Source organism: Patiria miniata, unplaced genomic scaffold (genome assembly GCF_015706575.1).
Source record: "Patiria miniata isolate m_02_andy unplaced genomic scaffold, ASM1570657v1 HiC_scaffold_26, whole genome shotgun sequence".
NCBI lineage: Eukaryota > Metazoa > Echinodermata > Asteroidea > Valvatida > Asterinidae > Patiria > Patiria miniata.
In genome coordinates, this window is record NW_024037065.1 from 9,576,448 (window position 1) to 9,590,455 (window position 14,008).

At 40.4% G+C, this 14,008-nt stretch overlaps 1 protein-coding gene across 1 annotated transcript; it reads left to right on the top strand.

The window, feature by feature from the left end:
• Positions 1–2,195: 2,195 nt before the first annotated feature.
• On the top strand, positions 2,196–12,396 carry LOC119734008 (monocarboxylate transporter 12-like). Its single transcript, XM_038207386.1, has 4 exons — positions 2,196–2,729; positions 4,695–4,838; positions 11,211–12,041; positions 12,287–12,396. Exons 1-4 carry the CDS (start codon positions 2,516–2,518, stop codon positions 12,394–12,396), a joined length of 1,299 nt encoding a protein of 432 aa, XP_038063314.1. The 5' UTR covers positions 2,196–2,515.
• Positions 12,397–14,008: the final 1,612 nt, after the last annotated feature.

The following is a 14,008-nucleotide window of genomic DNA, read 5'->3' on the forward strand; positions in this document are numbered from 1 at the left end:
TTCATGATACTCCTTGGAGGCGTCCAGTTACCTCCAGTAGCCTCCTGCCCTATGTCCTGCACCTGGGAAATTGAGGCAAGTCCAGTGTGTACCCCTGAATCCAGCGAAGTCCCCTGACCTATGCTCTTCCAAGCATCCTCTAGTCGAGATATCCTACTCATTAGTTTCTCTATTGTAGCCTCCTGGCGTGAACTCTCCTCCATTGAACGCTGGAGCTCATCCTCCCTTCCTTGGAGGTCCACTCGGAGACCGTCAACCTCCTCCTGAAGTTCCTTAGCAGTCTGGTCTGTCATTATTAGTTTGTGTCTTCGTCTTATTTAAATTTAGTCTGATCTATTTAAGGCGTCCTATCTATTAATAATTGTCCTCGCCTCCTCAAGGATGAGAACGTGGGCAAATGGTAGCTAGGCGTATAATCCCACTTCTGACACCATTTGTGGCGGGAATATCTGTGACCCGATCCGTAGTCCCTTTACCCAGACAACCTAGCTTAGGATCAGTACCCCAGCAGCCGGGAATGCAGGCCCGTTTAGATGGAAATATACCGCCCTATACGCGTAGCAGCACTCACCCACGCCCCTCAACCTCAAAGATGGACAAGGACAGACAATTAAGTACACAACAGTCAATGACCTCAATTACTGCTTGATTTATTTACACAGAATCAATGTCATAGGATGGACCTCTCGTAAATTATAATGTTAGCCTCTAATAAGTAATTGGTCTCCGAGCCTCTCAATTATCTCTGTAGGGGTAGCCTCGCATTAGCCGCTACGGTAAGGCAGTGCTGGGCATGCAGCACGGCAATGCCTGGCTGGGGATAGCCTCTGAATCCCGGGTAAGAACCGTACGCCTCCAGCGTTCCTGTGCGCCTCCACTCTCCCGCCCTCGACCGTTTCCAGTCGCAATCCTTCCTCGAGGCGGCGGGTAGATGAGCGCGCCCTTCCGGCTCCGTCACGTTACAATCGGCAGATCGCTGTATGTCACTCCGCCTCCAGTAGCCTCCGCGGACTCCGTGCCTCCTTATGCCAGCCCGACTTCACCGCACCACCCAGCACACGCCCGTCAGCGCGCGCGAGCTAATTTGCCTACCGTCTCTTCCCCGCAGATGATCTCGGCGTACGCTCGGTCTACTGAGCTGTGTCTACCTGAGCTGAGTCTGCAGATGACGTCTCGCAACTGCCCCGGGGCCTTATATAGGGCCCACAGCCGCGAGCGCGCCCTCTCTAGACTACGCTGCTATAGTAATTTGCGCCACAATATATCCCAGTGGTAGATCATCATCGATAGATTACTAGGATGTTGAGTGTTTCCGTACTCTTGCCTGTATTTGTTTTGAAAAAAAGTGTATGAAACAAGCCGTTGCTGATTTGAAGATAATACATGTTTGCGAAATAGCCCGAATGCCTATCGGTCGCGTATAAAACTTTGAGGCATCTTGATCTTCAATTTCTCTTAATTTTCGTAACCTTTTAAAAAGCCTCCCTTTCGGACTCGAACTCGAGGGATTTCTTGGGGGGGGGGGCGGAGACGGGGCCCTCACTCTCTCCGAAGCCATCGCCCCAAAATGGGGCACTGTTTTTTTTAAATCCAGTATGCACAAAATTCATTCAAACAAAGATCCACAATTACGAGGGAAACATCTGCATCCAGACGCCTAGCCATCTGTTACCTTCACAGCCTTTAAATCATACTAATTATCTATTCGGTTATTAATGTTAATTAGCTCGATGTAGACCTACATGCATCAACATCACGGGGGAAAATATAATCAACATTTTTCGTAGTCTGGTTCCCAGGCCAAAAGATTCTAACTATTCCTGATTAATCTTAGGGTAGCAGACCAGTAAATGAACTTCCATAGACCCCAATGATAATGCTCCCACTTCGGAAATTTGGGAAACATACCTACAACTCTCCAAGGTGTTCAAGACACACATCAAATTAAAGCTTATTTCATCATTTTTCATTTCCTTTTCAATTTTTGGGGGGTCAACTGATGACTTTTAGGAGAAATTTCCATCCAAAGATGATCACCCCTAAAAAATAGTCCTGAAGCCCATCGCCATTTTGAAAAACGATGGCTACACTCCAATGCAAAATAGAGCGCTTTTAGGGTCCCAATTTATCCAAATTACACACAACTGCAAGCTCCCAGTCCTGTGCACGACTTCCACCCATATTTTTAACAAACCCTCAAGTTCATGGCCCACAGTGCTCTCAAATACTGAAGATTTTGAGGGCATGCAAATCGTGATCTGGCCGGCGTAGGCAATTTGGGGCCTATTTACTGGTCTTCAACCTTATTGAATATCCCATGGCAATTTAGATGTAGGACTATCTCACTCATAAGTTATTTCCATACATAATATTCACGTGATGGCGGTGTCACTTAACTGCGAGATGTGTTAGGTATATATCATGTCCATGCCCACCCGGTACCCCTTCTAAAACCTTTGAGCAAGAAAGTCAACCACCGCGCACACTGTTCCTTCACCAAAATAGTCCCTGGACTATGAGCGGGGTGGTGAGCAACAGTCTGGAGGGGCCGGACGGCGGAAGGCCCGGCTGGGTAGCGGTCCTCGCGCTCTGGACCAGAAACCTCATGGTGACCGGCATTACCAAAGGTCTCGGGATAATGCTGCCGATTTTGCAAATCCAACTGACCTCCCAAATGTGGATTCTCGGCTGGATAGCGTCACTGACATCCGCAACAGGTGGATTCGTAGGTAACACTGACAGTATTTTTCTAAACTGCAATTTAATTCAACTGTGTGTATTATATTTATGGCGTTGCGAAGAAGCGCATGCATGGGTGTTGTACTGTATTACAATTGACTGAGCGTTTTCATGCGTATATCAATTACTCATGCGTATATCAATTACTCATCATATCAATTACATTATCTCTTAAACAAAATCCCATGGAGTTCCTCACGGATCAATACTTGGACCTTTACTGTTCTCTATTTATGATTTTAACAAATCATCAGATCTATTTTCCTTCATTATGTTTGCTGATGACAGTAAGTTATTTCTTAGTCATAACAACATTGATGTACTTGCTGATTTAGTTAACCAAGAATTACTTAAAATTTCTGAATGGTTTAAAGCAAACAAATTATCCCTTAATATCAAGAAAACAACCTGCATGCTATTTTCCGCTAAAACATGTTCCATTTACCTGATATATATATCGATAACATAAAATTGCCCTATTCTGATTGTGTAAAATTTTTGGGATTATATATTGATCCTACTCTCTCTTGGAAAATTCAAGTTAACAACATTTGTTCTATTATCTCTAGAAATAAAGGTGTCATTAGTAAGCTCAAAGCCTTTTTCCCACAGGAAGTACTGTTTATGCTGTATAATACATTGATTTTGCCTTATTTGAACTATGGTATCCTAGCATGGGGGAATTGTGCAGCTAGTTATTTGAATAGTTTTCTTAACCTACAAAAACGGGCATTGAGAGTTATTAATTCTGTCGACAGACTAGAACATTCAAATCCTCTTTTCTGTAAACATAAAACACTCAAGGTCAATGACATTTATTCACTTCAGCTTGGAGCCTTCAGGCATCGTTTGAACAATAATTTACTTCCAAATCCCATTGCACAAATGTTCTGCAGAAACGAAACTATACATCACCATTTTACCCGACAACGTAGATAATTTCACTTTCATTTGCAAGCACAACTGTTTACAAAAAGACAATTAGGCATGAAGGCCCTAAGTACTGGAAGTCCTTACATAAATCACTCCAGGGCACTCGTAGCCTTCCATTATTTAAATCCAAACTTAAATCGAATTTACTATCAAATTATAATAGCTCAGATTAATCTTCTTACTGGGTTACTACTCTGTATTTTTTTTTTCTGATCAGCAATATTATGTTTTTCCGTGTGTTATGTACAATTTAAAATGTATACGTTCAATTGTTTTTCATTTGTTTTTCATTAAATGTTTGTATTAATCCATGTTAAAGGGGATCCCTACTCGACAAGCTCCGCTTTTTGGGGATCCCCTTCCACCATCTCTAATTAGAAAATAATGCGCCCAAAGTGTATATAAATATATTTTGTAAAACAAGCTCGAACTTTATAATACCCAAAACTACATGTATGTATTGATGCCTTGTCACTTAATGAAAGAGATGTGGTAAAAATAATGAATAATGAAGAATGAATGAATGAATGCATGACTGTAAGCCACTATCTAAATGTAATAATTGTTGGTTGTAATGCAACCCAGACTACATGTGAATATGATACTTTAAAAATATAATTAGGATTTTAATTTTCTCCATGCATCGGTTTCAAATGGGTCCCTTCAGCAATACCATTTTCATTCTATTTCACAGTCATTATTTTAAAATCAAATACACATAAATGTTGACATTGTGTGAACTGATATACGTGCGGAAAATAAACTGCACGATCATTATTATTTCTTCGGTGGTCTGGTCAGAACATGATTTACTATCATGACAAGTTGATTATATTACTCTTAATTTACTACAGACATCATCATTGTGCCCAAAACGCAACATAGCCGAACAGAATTTTCACTGTATGGTATCCTACTCAATTGTTATCCTACTTAATTGTTATCCAACTTCATTCGCATCTAGAAACAAGGATGTTCCATCCTTTGATCAACTCAAAATCAAATATTTTACGTCTCCACAGCTCCTTTCGGAGGATTAGTGAGCAGGCGCTTTGGGGCTGGTTACGTCATGATGACGGGTGGCGTGATGATGAGTGCAGCGGCCATTGCCGGATCGTTCGTCGAGAACTCTCTGCAACTGGCGTTGCTGTACACGTTACTGGCAGGTTGTATTCAAAAACATTGAAAAACAACGATTTCAACTTCATTGAATTTCCACATGAAATGTATCGGTTTTCCCGATTAATTTAACACTCGTAGCAAACAGATTCTAGTAGCAAACAGATTCGCAGAGATACTCCAGCTTCTTTCCAGTCATCATGGAGCTTATAAATCTAATGTTAATTAAAATGTTAAATAATATTTCCATCGAATTTGTTTAATACAGGTTTTCCCGGCCAATTTCCTAAAATGTTCAATCACTTCTGAAAATCGGTCAATCATTTTCGTCTGAAATTGAGAATCGCTCTGAACACGCGTTTCATTTTCGCTACCATTACAGAACTGAGCCCAATCTAATGCATTTTCTCAAACCTCAGTTTCTGAGGTTCAAGCCTAATGACGCATGCAGACCCTGCAGCGGATTACCTGATGTTTTAGCATGTTTAGACTGATAAGAGCCTACTTTTGGTCAGTTGTAACTGATCCACTAGCTAAGAGCAGTGACTTGCAGGCCGTGGTCAGTATAGGCGTTACCCATGCCAGTGTGTGACCATCCATATGATGCTATTATCATGGAGCTAGATTGTAGGATAGCATGTACATTGTGTATGTACAATGCAGCTGTGTGATTCAGGTGGCTGAAGCATAGAGCACGGAACAATTTTACTTGGAGCATTCTTGGATGCTTGGAGCAAGGATAGCGATCATGGTTAGCATTGGTTAGGAAAATATAATCAAGATCGAGACGACTTTGACGTGAAATTATATGAACCTTGGGATTCCTTTACGCGTGCTTGTCTGAACACTTTAACTGGACCAAATGCTATTAATGGGTGATTAAAAAAAAAAGCGGAGGCAAACCCCCAAAAATAAATTTCATATTTAAAACAATATGTAGTACCAAAATAATAATGAATGGAAAGCCAATTTCATAAGCTATTGTTAGATGAAAAAATACTGAATTTGCTCAATCCGTTCAGAGAATATCAACATGTTAACGCAATGACCCTAAAGCCTGTTTCATCACACACACAAAAAGACAATTTATTGTGTATTCTGACTGTTTGGAACAACAAAGAAATTGACTCAGAATACTTGTTCCAACAACTGCCAACAACTGTAGTATACAATGTCTTTATTTACAACCCTGGTTAGGCAAACAATACGATTGATAAAATCTTTTTTTCTTGTTTTTAAGATGGGTCTTTAAAGGACTTTGTTTCTGAATATGTTTAACTTTTAAAGTGGGGGGGGGGGAAGGGTCAAAATGAGCTTTATATTGTCAACAGAAATGTGCACCCTTATTGGGAGTGCGAATCAATATAGGCCCCCTAACTTTAAAAATCCGCCCCCAATTTTTGGAGGGCGAATCAAAGTAATTACTCCTCAGTTTAATTGTCATCAGAAATCCGCCACCTTAACTGGGACGGTGAGTTTAACCTCTAAGTTGTCCACAGAAATCCGCACCTTATTATTGAGAGGGTGAATCAAAGAGTGCTCTAAATTGCCAACAGAAATCGACCCTAATATTGAGAGGGCGAATCAAAGTAAGCTCTCAACGTTAAATTGAAATCCGTCCCTTTGTTGAGAGGGCAAATCAAAGGAATTAAGCTCTAAATTGTCAACATTTTAAATCCGCCCCTTATGAAGAGCGCCGATTAAAATAAGCTTTAAATTGTCAACAGAATTTCTCCCCTTATAGTGGGAAGGTGAATCAAAGCATTGAGCTATGATAAAAGTAAGCTCTAATTTACTTTTCAACAGAAATCCGATGACTGAATCACTCTGGAAATATGCAACACTTAACAGGGTTTATGTTCAAATAAAATCTGGACAAATATCCAATAGTTTGGTGATATGTCATCCTTTTTACAGAGTGTTTTGAATATTCAGAAGTAGGTGTACTCAAAACAATTTTTGTACTCATTTTTATAAGTAATCGCCACTCAATTCAGTCAACGAAAAACTAACAACCCATACAAGTCAGTTCATTATCTCTTGGTTGGTTGATTGAACATTCTTACAATTTCTTTTCCGCAGTACAAAACAATAGTCTTCGCAACAACAACAAAAACGATTAAAAAGCAATGTGATGTCAACCTAATAGTACTCAAACATATAATTATACAAATTGCATCTATGACTTAGAGAAGTTTATACCCAATATGAGATTTATGTGTTTATTAGTCATCAGTTCGGGGTTTTCTTAAAACGTCAAAAGTTATTTCGCCTTGCAGTCGCACGTTTGTGGTTTTAACTTTTCGTTAAGTACACACGATGAAGCTGTTTTTGAATAACAAATAGTTTATGTATATAAGCTCAATTTTGTGGAACAGTAATATGAAGGAAGGTGTTTTTCTCCTACTCATTTTCTGTTACTTTGACAGCTTCTGAAAATATGTAACAAAATGGCACTTGGGCCACTAGGCCGACTTCCATAAAAAAAACTCTGGCCAATGGTTTTTACTGACCATGTTGTTTTCCATAATCTTCCGTATGGGCATAGCCTAATGCTTCTTCTGGAAGCATGGTCTAAGTTTCTGAATAATAACAGTCAAGTTTCAAGCCCCCGGGAACGGGGGTGCTGTGGATGCTGCAGCACCCCCAACTTTTTGTATTGGGGTGCTGGAATATGCTTCAGCACCCCCTTCTCCTAGGCAAAAATGTGTTCCAGCCAGCAGTGTTCTACGCGACGATGAAATTGCGCCGCTACGCTATACATTATGCTTGCTCTACAAATATCTCCTTCGTTTTGTTTGTTTCTAGTTTTGCTGCGGCTAAGCGCGGCGCTTCGAAAGTCTAGCTCAACACTGTAAAATATCAAGAGGAGGTATTTTCTAAATCTTCAGGCAGTGCAGAATCGATATTTCTTCTCAAGGTATCCAAAATTATGACATGTCTCTGATATTTCCGCCATGATGGAAGCTTTGACCCAGAAGCAATAACCTCGGCCATGACGATGGTGGCAAAGTTGTTTATGCTTGCCAGGTTTTTTTTCATTCGATCTTTTAATAGGGGCAAATGTTTATACCTTGCCCCTGAAGGTTTTTCTTTTCTTTTAAAAGTTTCATTGACGTTGCTAGCATTTTGTACTCAAGATTAACAAATAGCAAGGTTCACCGTGACACAACCCCAACCTAAAAGGAGTGGGACGGGCTTTTATTGAAACTATAGTCATGCTACAATTCCAGTGTATTTTCGTTTTAATCAAAAAGCTATTCATGTTTTACCTCTGCAAGTTTTTTTCTCATAAAATCTCAGTAGACCGATAAATCCCTGCCATAAAAAAGCTATTCATCATCCTCTGCAACTTTTTCCTCATAAAATCTCAGTAGACCGATAAATCCTTGCCTAGCCCCAAACTTGCTATCTACCGAGCATAAACATAAAGATGCATTCGGTCTTTTAGTCTTTTATATTTGCCATTCTCTGTAACAAACAAATAACACTGCATACATCGAGAGCTACATTGTTTGGTGAGATAGAACTAAAGTGGCCCCTGGCCCTGTGGCCCCACGCCGTAATAAAACAAAACATACACGAAGGAATTTACTAAATGTAAGAAAGCAGCCTTGCAACAATAATATTTACATGCGATGTCATGCATAACGATACAATTCTTTTTCCAGAATGAAATGGAACCAATACTGGAGATAAAAATACAGCGTTCTCCACTTTTCAGTACAGTTAAACGTTTTAAGAGCAACAGTATATTCTAAACAAAATAATGAAATAAATTGTCTTCATAATCTCAAAAAACGTTTGCTAGCAAAGTCAAATGAAAGTGGCCAGGAATCACCCCCAGATTGCACCACAGAGCATCTATATTATACAAATATTGAGTGGCTCAGCGTGGAATGGGAGGAATATTATCGCAATGTAAAATCTGGACTTTTCCATTTCACGAGGCGAAGCCGAGTGAAATGGAAAAGTCCAGATATTACCGAGCGATAATATTCCTCCCATTTCACAATTTAAAGCCACTCAATATTTGTTTTATGTAACTGACATATAGATCCTTGTCATTTGATATATTTGAACTTTTATTTCAATACAAACCTGGAGGAAAATGTATTTGCCTCTTCCAAACCATCCCTTCACGAAAATGTTTGAACCCAAAGCTGTAGCGCTGGCTGTTTGGAACAATACGCGCTACGCGCAACGCTGAACGCGCACACCAGCATGCATTTGCACACAAATACCGCGTCATGATCCTAACTGTTGAATAGTATCTCCCATTCCCCATGGGCGGATAGTACTTTTTGAGCCGTGGCATGAATGGGAGCAATAACGAATGCACGTGATGTGAGTTCCACCAATCAAATGACTAGGATCTGTATGTCAGTTATATAATCCAAATTAAGCCACGACGTAAGGGCTTTGCGCTCCGCTTTCGCATTAATTTTGTCCGTCCTTTATTCCAGCACCCCATGGCAAAAGTTTGTTCCAGGGGCAGTGCAAGTTTGTCACAAGTTTAATCATGCGGGGTCTGAACTGATTGCTTGATGTATCATGCTTTACCTAGATTGGGTATACTAGACCCATGCGTGTACCGTGCATTTTCATTTTTGTACAGTATTTGTATTTCACACTTTTAATCATTGGCATATCAGTAACTCAATAAATCACATTCATAAATACCTCAGACAGTTTAGCTATTCCTATTGGTCGAGAGCCCGTCACGTGGCCGGTCTTAAACGGATGATAAAGGTTAAAGACATGGCTAGCTGGTCTTAAACACTTTTCCAGTGTCACAATAAAATGTGGACTCCTAAAAATCCAGTGCCTCTTACCGTTTCATTGGTTGAACGTTCACAATCCTCATGTAGGCATGCGCAACACTACAAGCGAGTCAGAATTTTATAGTTCTAAATTCAAAACGCAACGCCCCAGGTGCGTTCTGCGTGACATCGCGCAGAACATGTTACGCGCGCGTCAATCTCCATAAAAGGGTTGTTTACATCTTACTCGCCAGCTGAACACTCCATTATTTTGCTAGAGGGATGTTTCAAAAAGCATGAAGTGAACTTGTTGAACAAAATCGGGATTTTTTGAACGAATTATTTGATATTTTTTTTACGGATAAGGTATTTATGAATGGGAATAAATATGTGCTCGGTCGGTATTTATCACTCTGTTTAATACCGCTTAATTACCCTCGCCTCCGGCTCGGGTAATTATCAGCACCCAGACTCTAGTGATAAAAACCTCCGGAGCACACATTTATTCCCTTATTATAGGAAGTTGTCAATAAATGCATTGAGTGTGTGATTCAGTGCAAAATACAAGAGAATCTACGACATCAGCTGAAATGAACTTTTCGTGTAATTATTTTTTAATGTTTCTTATCAATTTTGTTGTATCCATTTGTTTTAAGGAAATTGTATACCTAACGTGACAATGATACATCAAATCCCAGTCGTCAGTTGTGTACGAAGTATATAACGCAGAGCTAGCATGCTGTTGAACCTTCAAGTTGAGATGAACATCTTAATAATTGCTTCACACGGGCATAATGCTGACCACGGGGGTGTAAAGGGTTTGTGTGCGGCGTATTGTGTGTTGCGTAACTAATAATAACCACTCCTGAAGTGGCAATAATGTCGGTTAGTCCTGGGCTCCACTCAGTGTAACGGATACCTACTTAATCTCAGATAAGAGTGCAGAGGCGCTAATTACCCCCAAAATGCATTAGCTAGATTGGGCTCGGTTCTGTAATGACCTCAATTTCGTCTTGAAAATTCATGATCCTTCATACATCATTTTCAATTTCGTCTTTGGTCGCTCATTTTCGCCATACTTTTTCGTGAAAGACAATTCAATTTCGTCGTCTGCAATTATTGCTGAACGTGCAATAGATGAATCGATTCCGTCATTTTGCAATCAATGTTATATAAATTTCATTCAAATTCATCTCATAATTGTAGGCCATCTTCCGTATTTTTACGTTTTCATCTGTTCATTTTTACATATTTACTTTTTTGTGTCTGTTAGTCTCCGTGTAACGTAGGTCTTTAAACCTTAAATAAGCATTTTTCATGTAACAATTACTATGCAAAATTGTAATCTTTTTCAATATTTATTTAGTTCGTTGACAATTTTATGCGTCAACAACTGAAAGAAATAGGGTATACACAGGCAAATGAAATTGCGTATTTTCCATTTCACGCAAGAAATAAGTAGGCCTATAATTATTTATTATGAAAAGCAAACTAAGTTTCAAAATTAAGTTTCAAAATGTGCAGGAAAAACTATGTATAAAGCAATGTACATAATCGGGGTTACAATAAGACATTAATGTGAGATATTAGTTGCTAGTTTTTGGCAATTAACGTAGATCAAGTAGGGGATACTTTTTTTATATTATATCTTTGAAGGTACTGCCATAGGTATATCTAATGTCGTTGCAAAGGAGGCTGTCGGACGCTGTTTTACCAAGAACTACGCCACAGCCAATGGCATCGCACGGACCGGCTACTCCGTGGGACTGATCGTCTTCGCGCCCCTGGTCCAGCTTTTCTTAGACACCTACGGCTGGAGAGGAACCATGTTACTAGTGGGAGCCATCACCATGCATTCTGTTGCGAGTGGCGCCGTTATGGTAGCAACGAGGCAGCCTGAGCTCGATCAGTCAAACGCATACCAAACGCTCCCCCAGACCGAACACACTAATTCGTCATCAGCACATGAGAGCACTCTCCGTTCTCACTGTGGTTCGCTGTGGAAGTTCGTCTCTAAGAACTTCGAGGTGGGACTACTTCTCAATTCGCGCTACTGGTTGGTGGCCGTCATATATTGCTGCACGATCTACGCGTACCTCATGTGGATTGTGTATTTCGTGTCCCAGGCGCAGTCCAACGGGTTCACTTTGGAGGAGGCGGGGTCTTTCGTGACCATCGCGGGCATTGCGAACCTGTTTGGTACAATCAGTCAGGGACCGATCACCGACCGCGGAGTGATGTCCTCGTGGACTCTGGTTGCCGTTTGCCTCGTTATGAGTTCCGTCTCGTACCTTGCCTCCTCTTTGCTGACTTCTTTTTGGCCAATGATGACGTCAGCGGTGCTGATTTTGTTCAGTGACGGGGTCTTGTCCTGCCAGATGGATGTTCTCGTCAAGCAGGTTCTTGGTGTCGAGCTATTGGCGGGTGCTTTTGGCTGGATCGGGCTAAAGGTGACGCTATTATTAGTCGCTTTGGGATTTCTGCCTGGTACGTATAAGCCTAATGAATGAGTGTCGTTTCCTTACGCCACTTTCTTCACTGCATGGAGTAGTCTAGTATGTAGTTTCAACATACAAGTAATAATTATTAGGAAGCACTTTAATTCATGGTGTTACTTGTGTGGCATCACTGGCAATGTGCATCACACCATGCAATGGCGTAAAAGATCAACAATGTCAAACCATTCTTCGAGACTTCCCGATTTCAATTTTACCTTCTGTCTCTGTTTTAAGGTTTTGTTTACGACTTGACCGGAAGTTACACAGCAGCCTTTCTACTGATAGGCAGCGTGCAGGCTGTACCACTGGTGCCTTTGCTGATACTAAGATATTCTCAACAGTAGAACCTTGGAGAGTTTTTTCCATTGGAGGGTTTCATAATTGACTGTGAGTCGATCGGAGTTGAAACAGAAGCATAAGGACATAATGTACATTGAACAAGTGTGTTTTGATCATTAAAGATTAAAGATTAAAGATCAATTAAAGATTAGTTGCACGCAATCCTGGCTTTATGCCTTTTCCTGGCTTTATGCCTTTTCCTGGCTTTATGCCTTTTGGTCTGTGTCTGGTGTTGTTGCAATTTCTATGGGTGTGGCAATCTTGCCATACCTCGTGTGAACAACATTCATCCGAGTATGATAATGCAGCATGGCAGTGGCGCACCCAGGATATGGCTTGGGGGGGGTGGGCCTCCCATTTTTTTCCCCAATTTTTTAGAAGTAAAATTGTTGTCAAAAAATTTTGCCCACAATTTTTGGCCGCAGAAAAAAATTGGGGTTTTGTTTTTGGGGCGGACTATTTTGACGTAGGTGGCGCCACTTACACCCCTATTATACTACTCGAAAATAGGCCACATTATCACCAAGGTCCAATCGTGTTAAACATCGTCCCCGGGGTGTCGAGCAGTACGCGCCCACCACTACCTGCTCTCTCACCCTGGTATTGGATCATTTGCATGTGCAAGTTTTTTAAACACGTATGCAAATTAGGAATAGTCTGGCGCCTACTGGGGGGGGGGGACGGGGCCCTTACTCTTTCCAAAGCCATCACCCCAAAATTGGACACTGTTTTTTGAAAATGCTGTATGCACAAAATTCATTCAAACGAAGATCCACAATTACGAGGGAAACATCTGCAGCCAGACGCCTAGCCATCTGTCACATTCACAGCCTTTCAATCATACTAAATATCTATTTGGTTATTAGTTTTAATTTGCTCGATGTAGACCTACATGCATCAACATCACGGGGGGAAAAATAACTAGAGGTTCGCGTTTGTTGTTACAAACGCAGAGTGGTCGGGTAGACAACTATTTTATGAAACACTGTCCAGTTAACGGGAACATGTAATAGGATTTATATGACTTAAATACATTTAAAACAGCTTTCTTGCCATGAAGTTTCCACCTCCTCGGAAGCAGTAAAAAAGAGAAATTTCAACATTTTAAGTTTCAAAGTTTTTATGCTAATGAAAATTTCCATATTCATGAGCCAAAGCGTGATGTCATTCAAGGCAGAACCGTCTCCATAGCTTTGTGTATACAAATATATATCAAAGTTTTCTTCATTTTCTTGGAGTAAATTCCGCTTTTTATTGTTTATCATGTAAAACAGCTTATTTGGACAATCGTAGTGGCAAATATTTCTTCAAAAAATAATGTTGTGGGTAATTTTGAAGGACTAATTTTTGTACTGTTCATAACGCACCTTTGGCAAGGAGTACCTTGTTTGACAAAAGCAAAATAGCGCCCTCTTATATATTGATGAAAGGATTTACTAATAATTTAAAAAATACCACTTTCTTGTCACTTCCAAAGAAAACAAGTATTAAGATCTTGTATGTATTGTTGCAACACATAGTAATGTGCATGAAAACAAGATGAGCTGAATTTCCACTGCATGTTTCCTTTAAGTTATGAACTCTCTCACCCTGGTATTGGATCATTTGCATGTGCAA

Excerpts from the sequence above, each read along its gene's own strand:
- LOC119734008 (XM_038207386.1), top strand. The coding sequence starts at position 2,516 with ATGAGCGGGGTGGTGAGCAACAGTCTGGAGGGGCCGGACGGCGGAAGG. Across the intron at positions 2,730-4,694 it reads CGCAACAGGTGGATTCGTAG|CTCCTTTCGGAGGATTAGTG; the intron begins GTAACACTGACA and ends ACGTCTCCACAG. Across the intron at positions 12,042-12,286 it reads CGCTTTGGGATTTCTGCCTG|GTTTTGTTTACGACTTGACC; the intron begins GTACGTATAAGC and ends CTCTGTTTTAAG.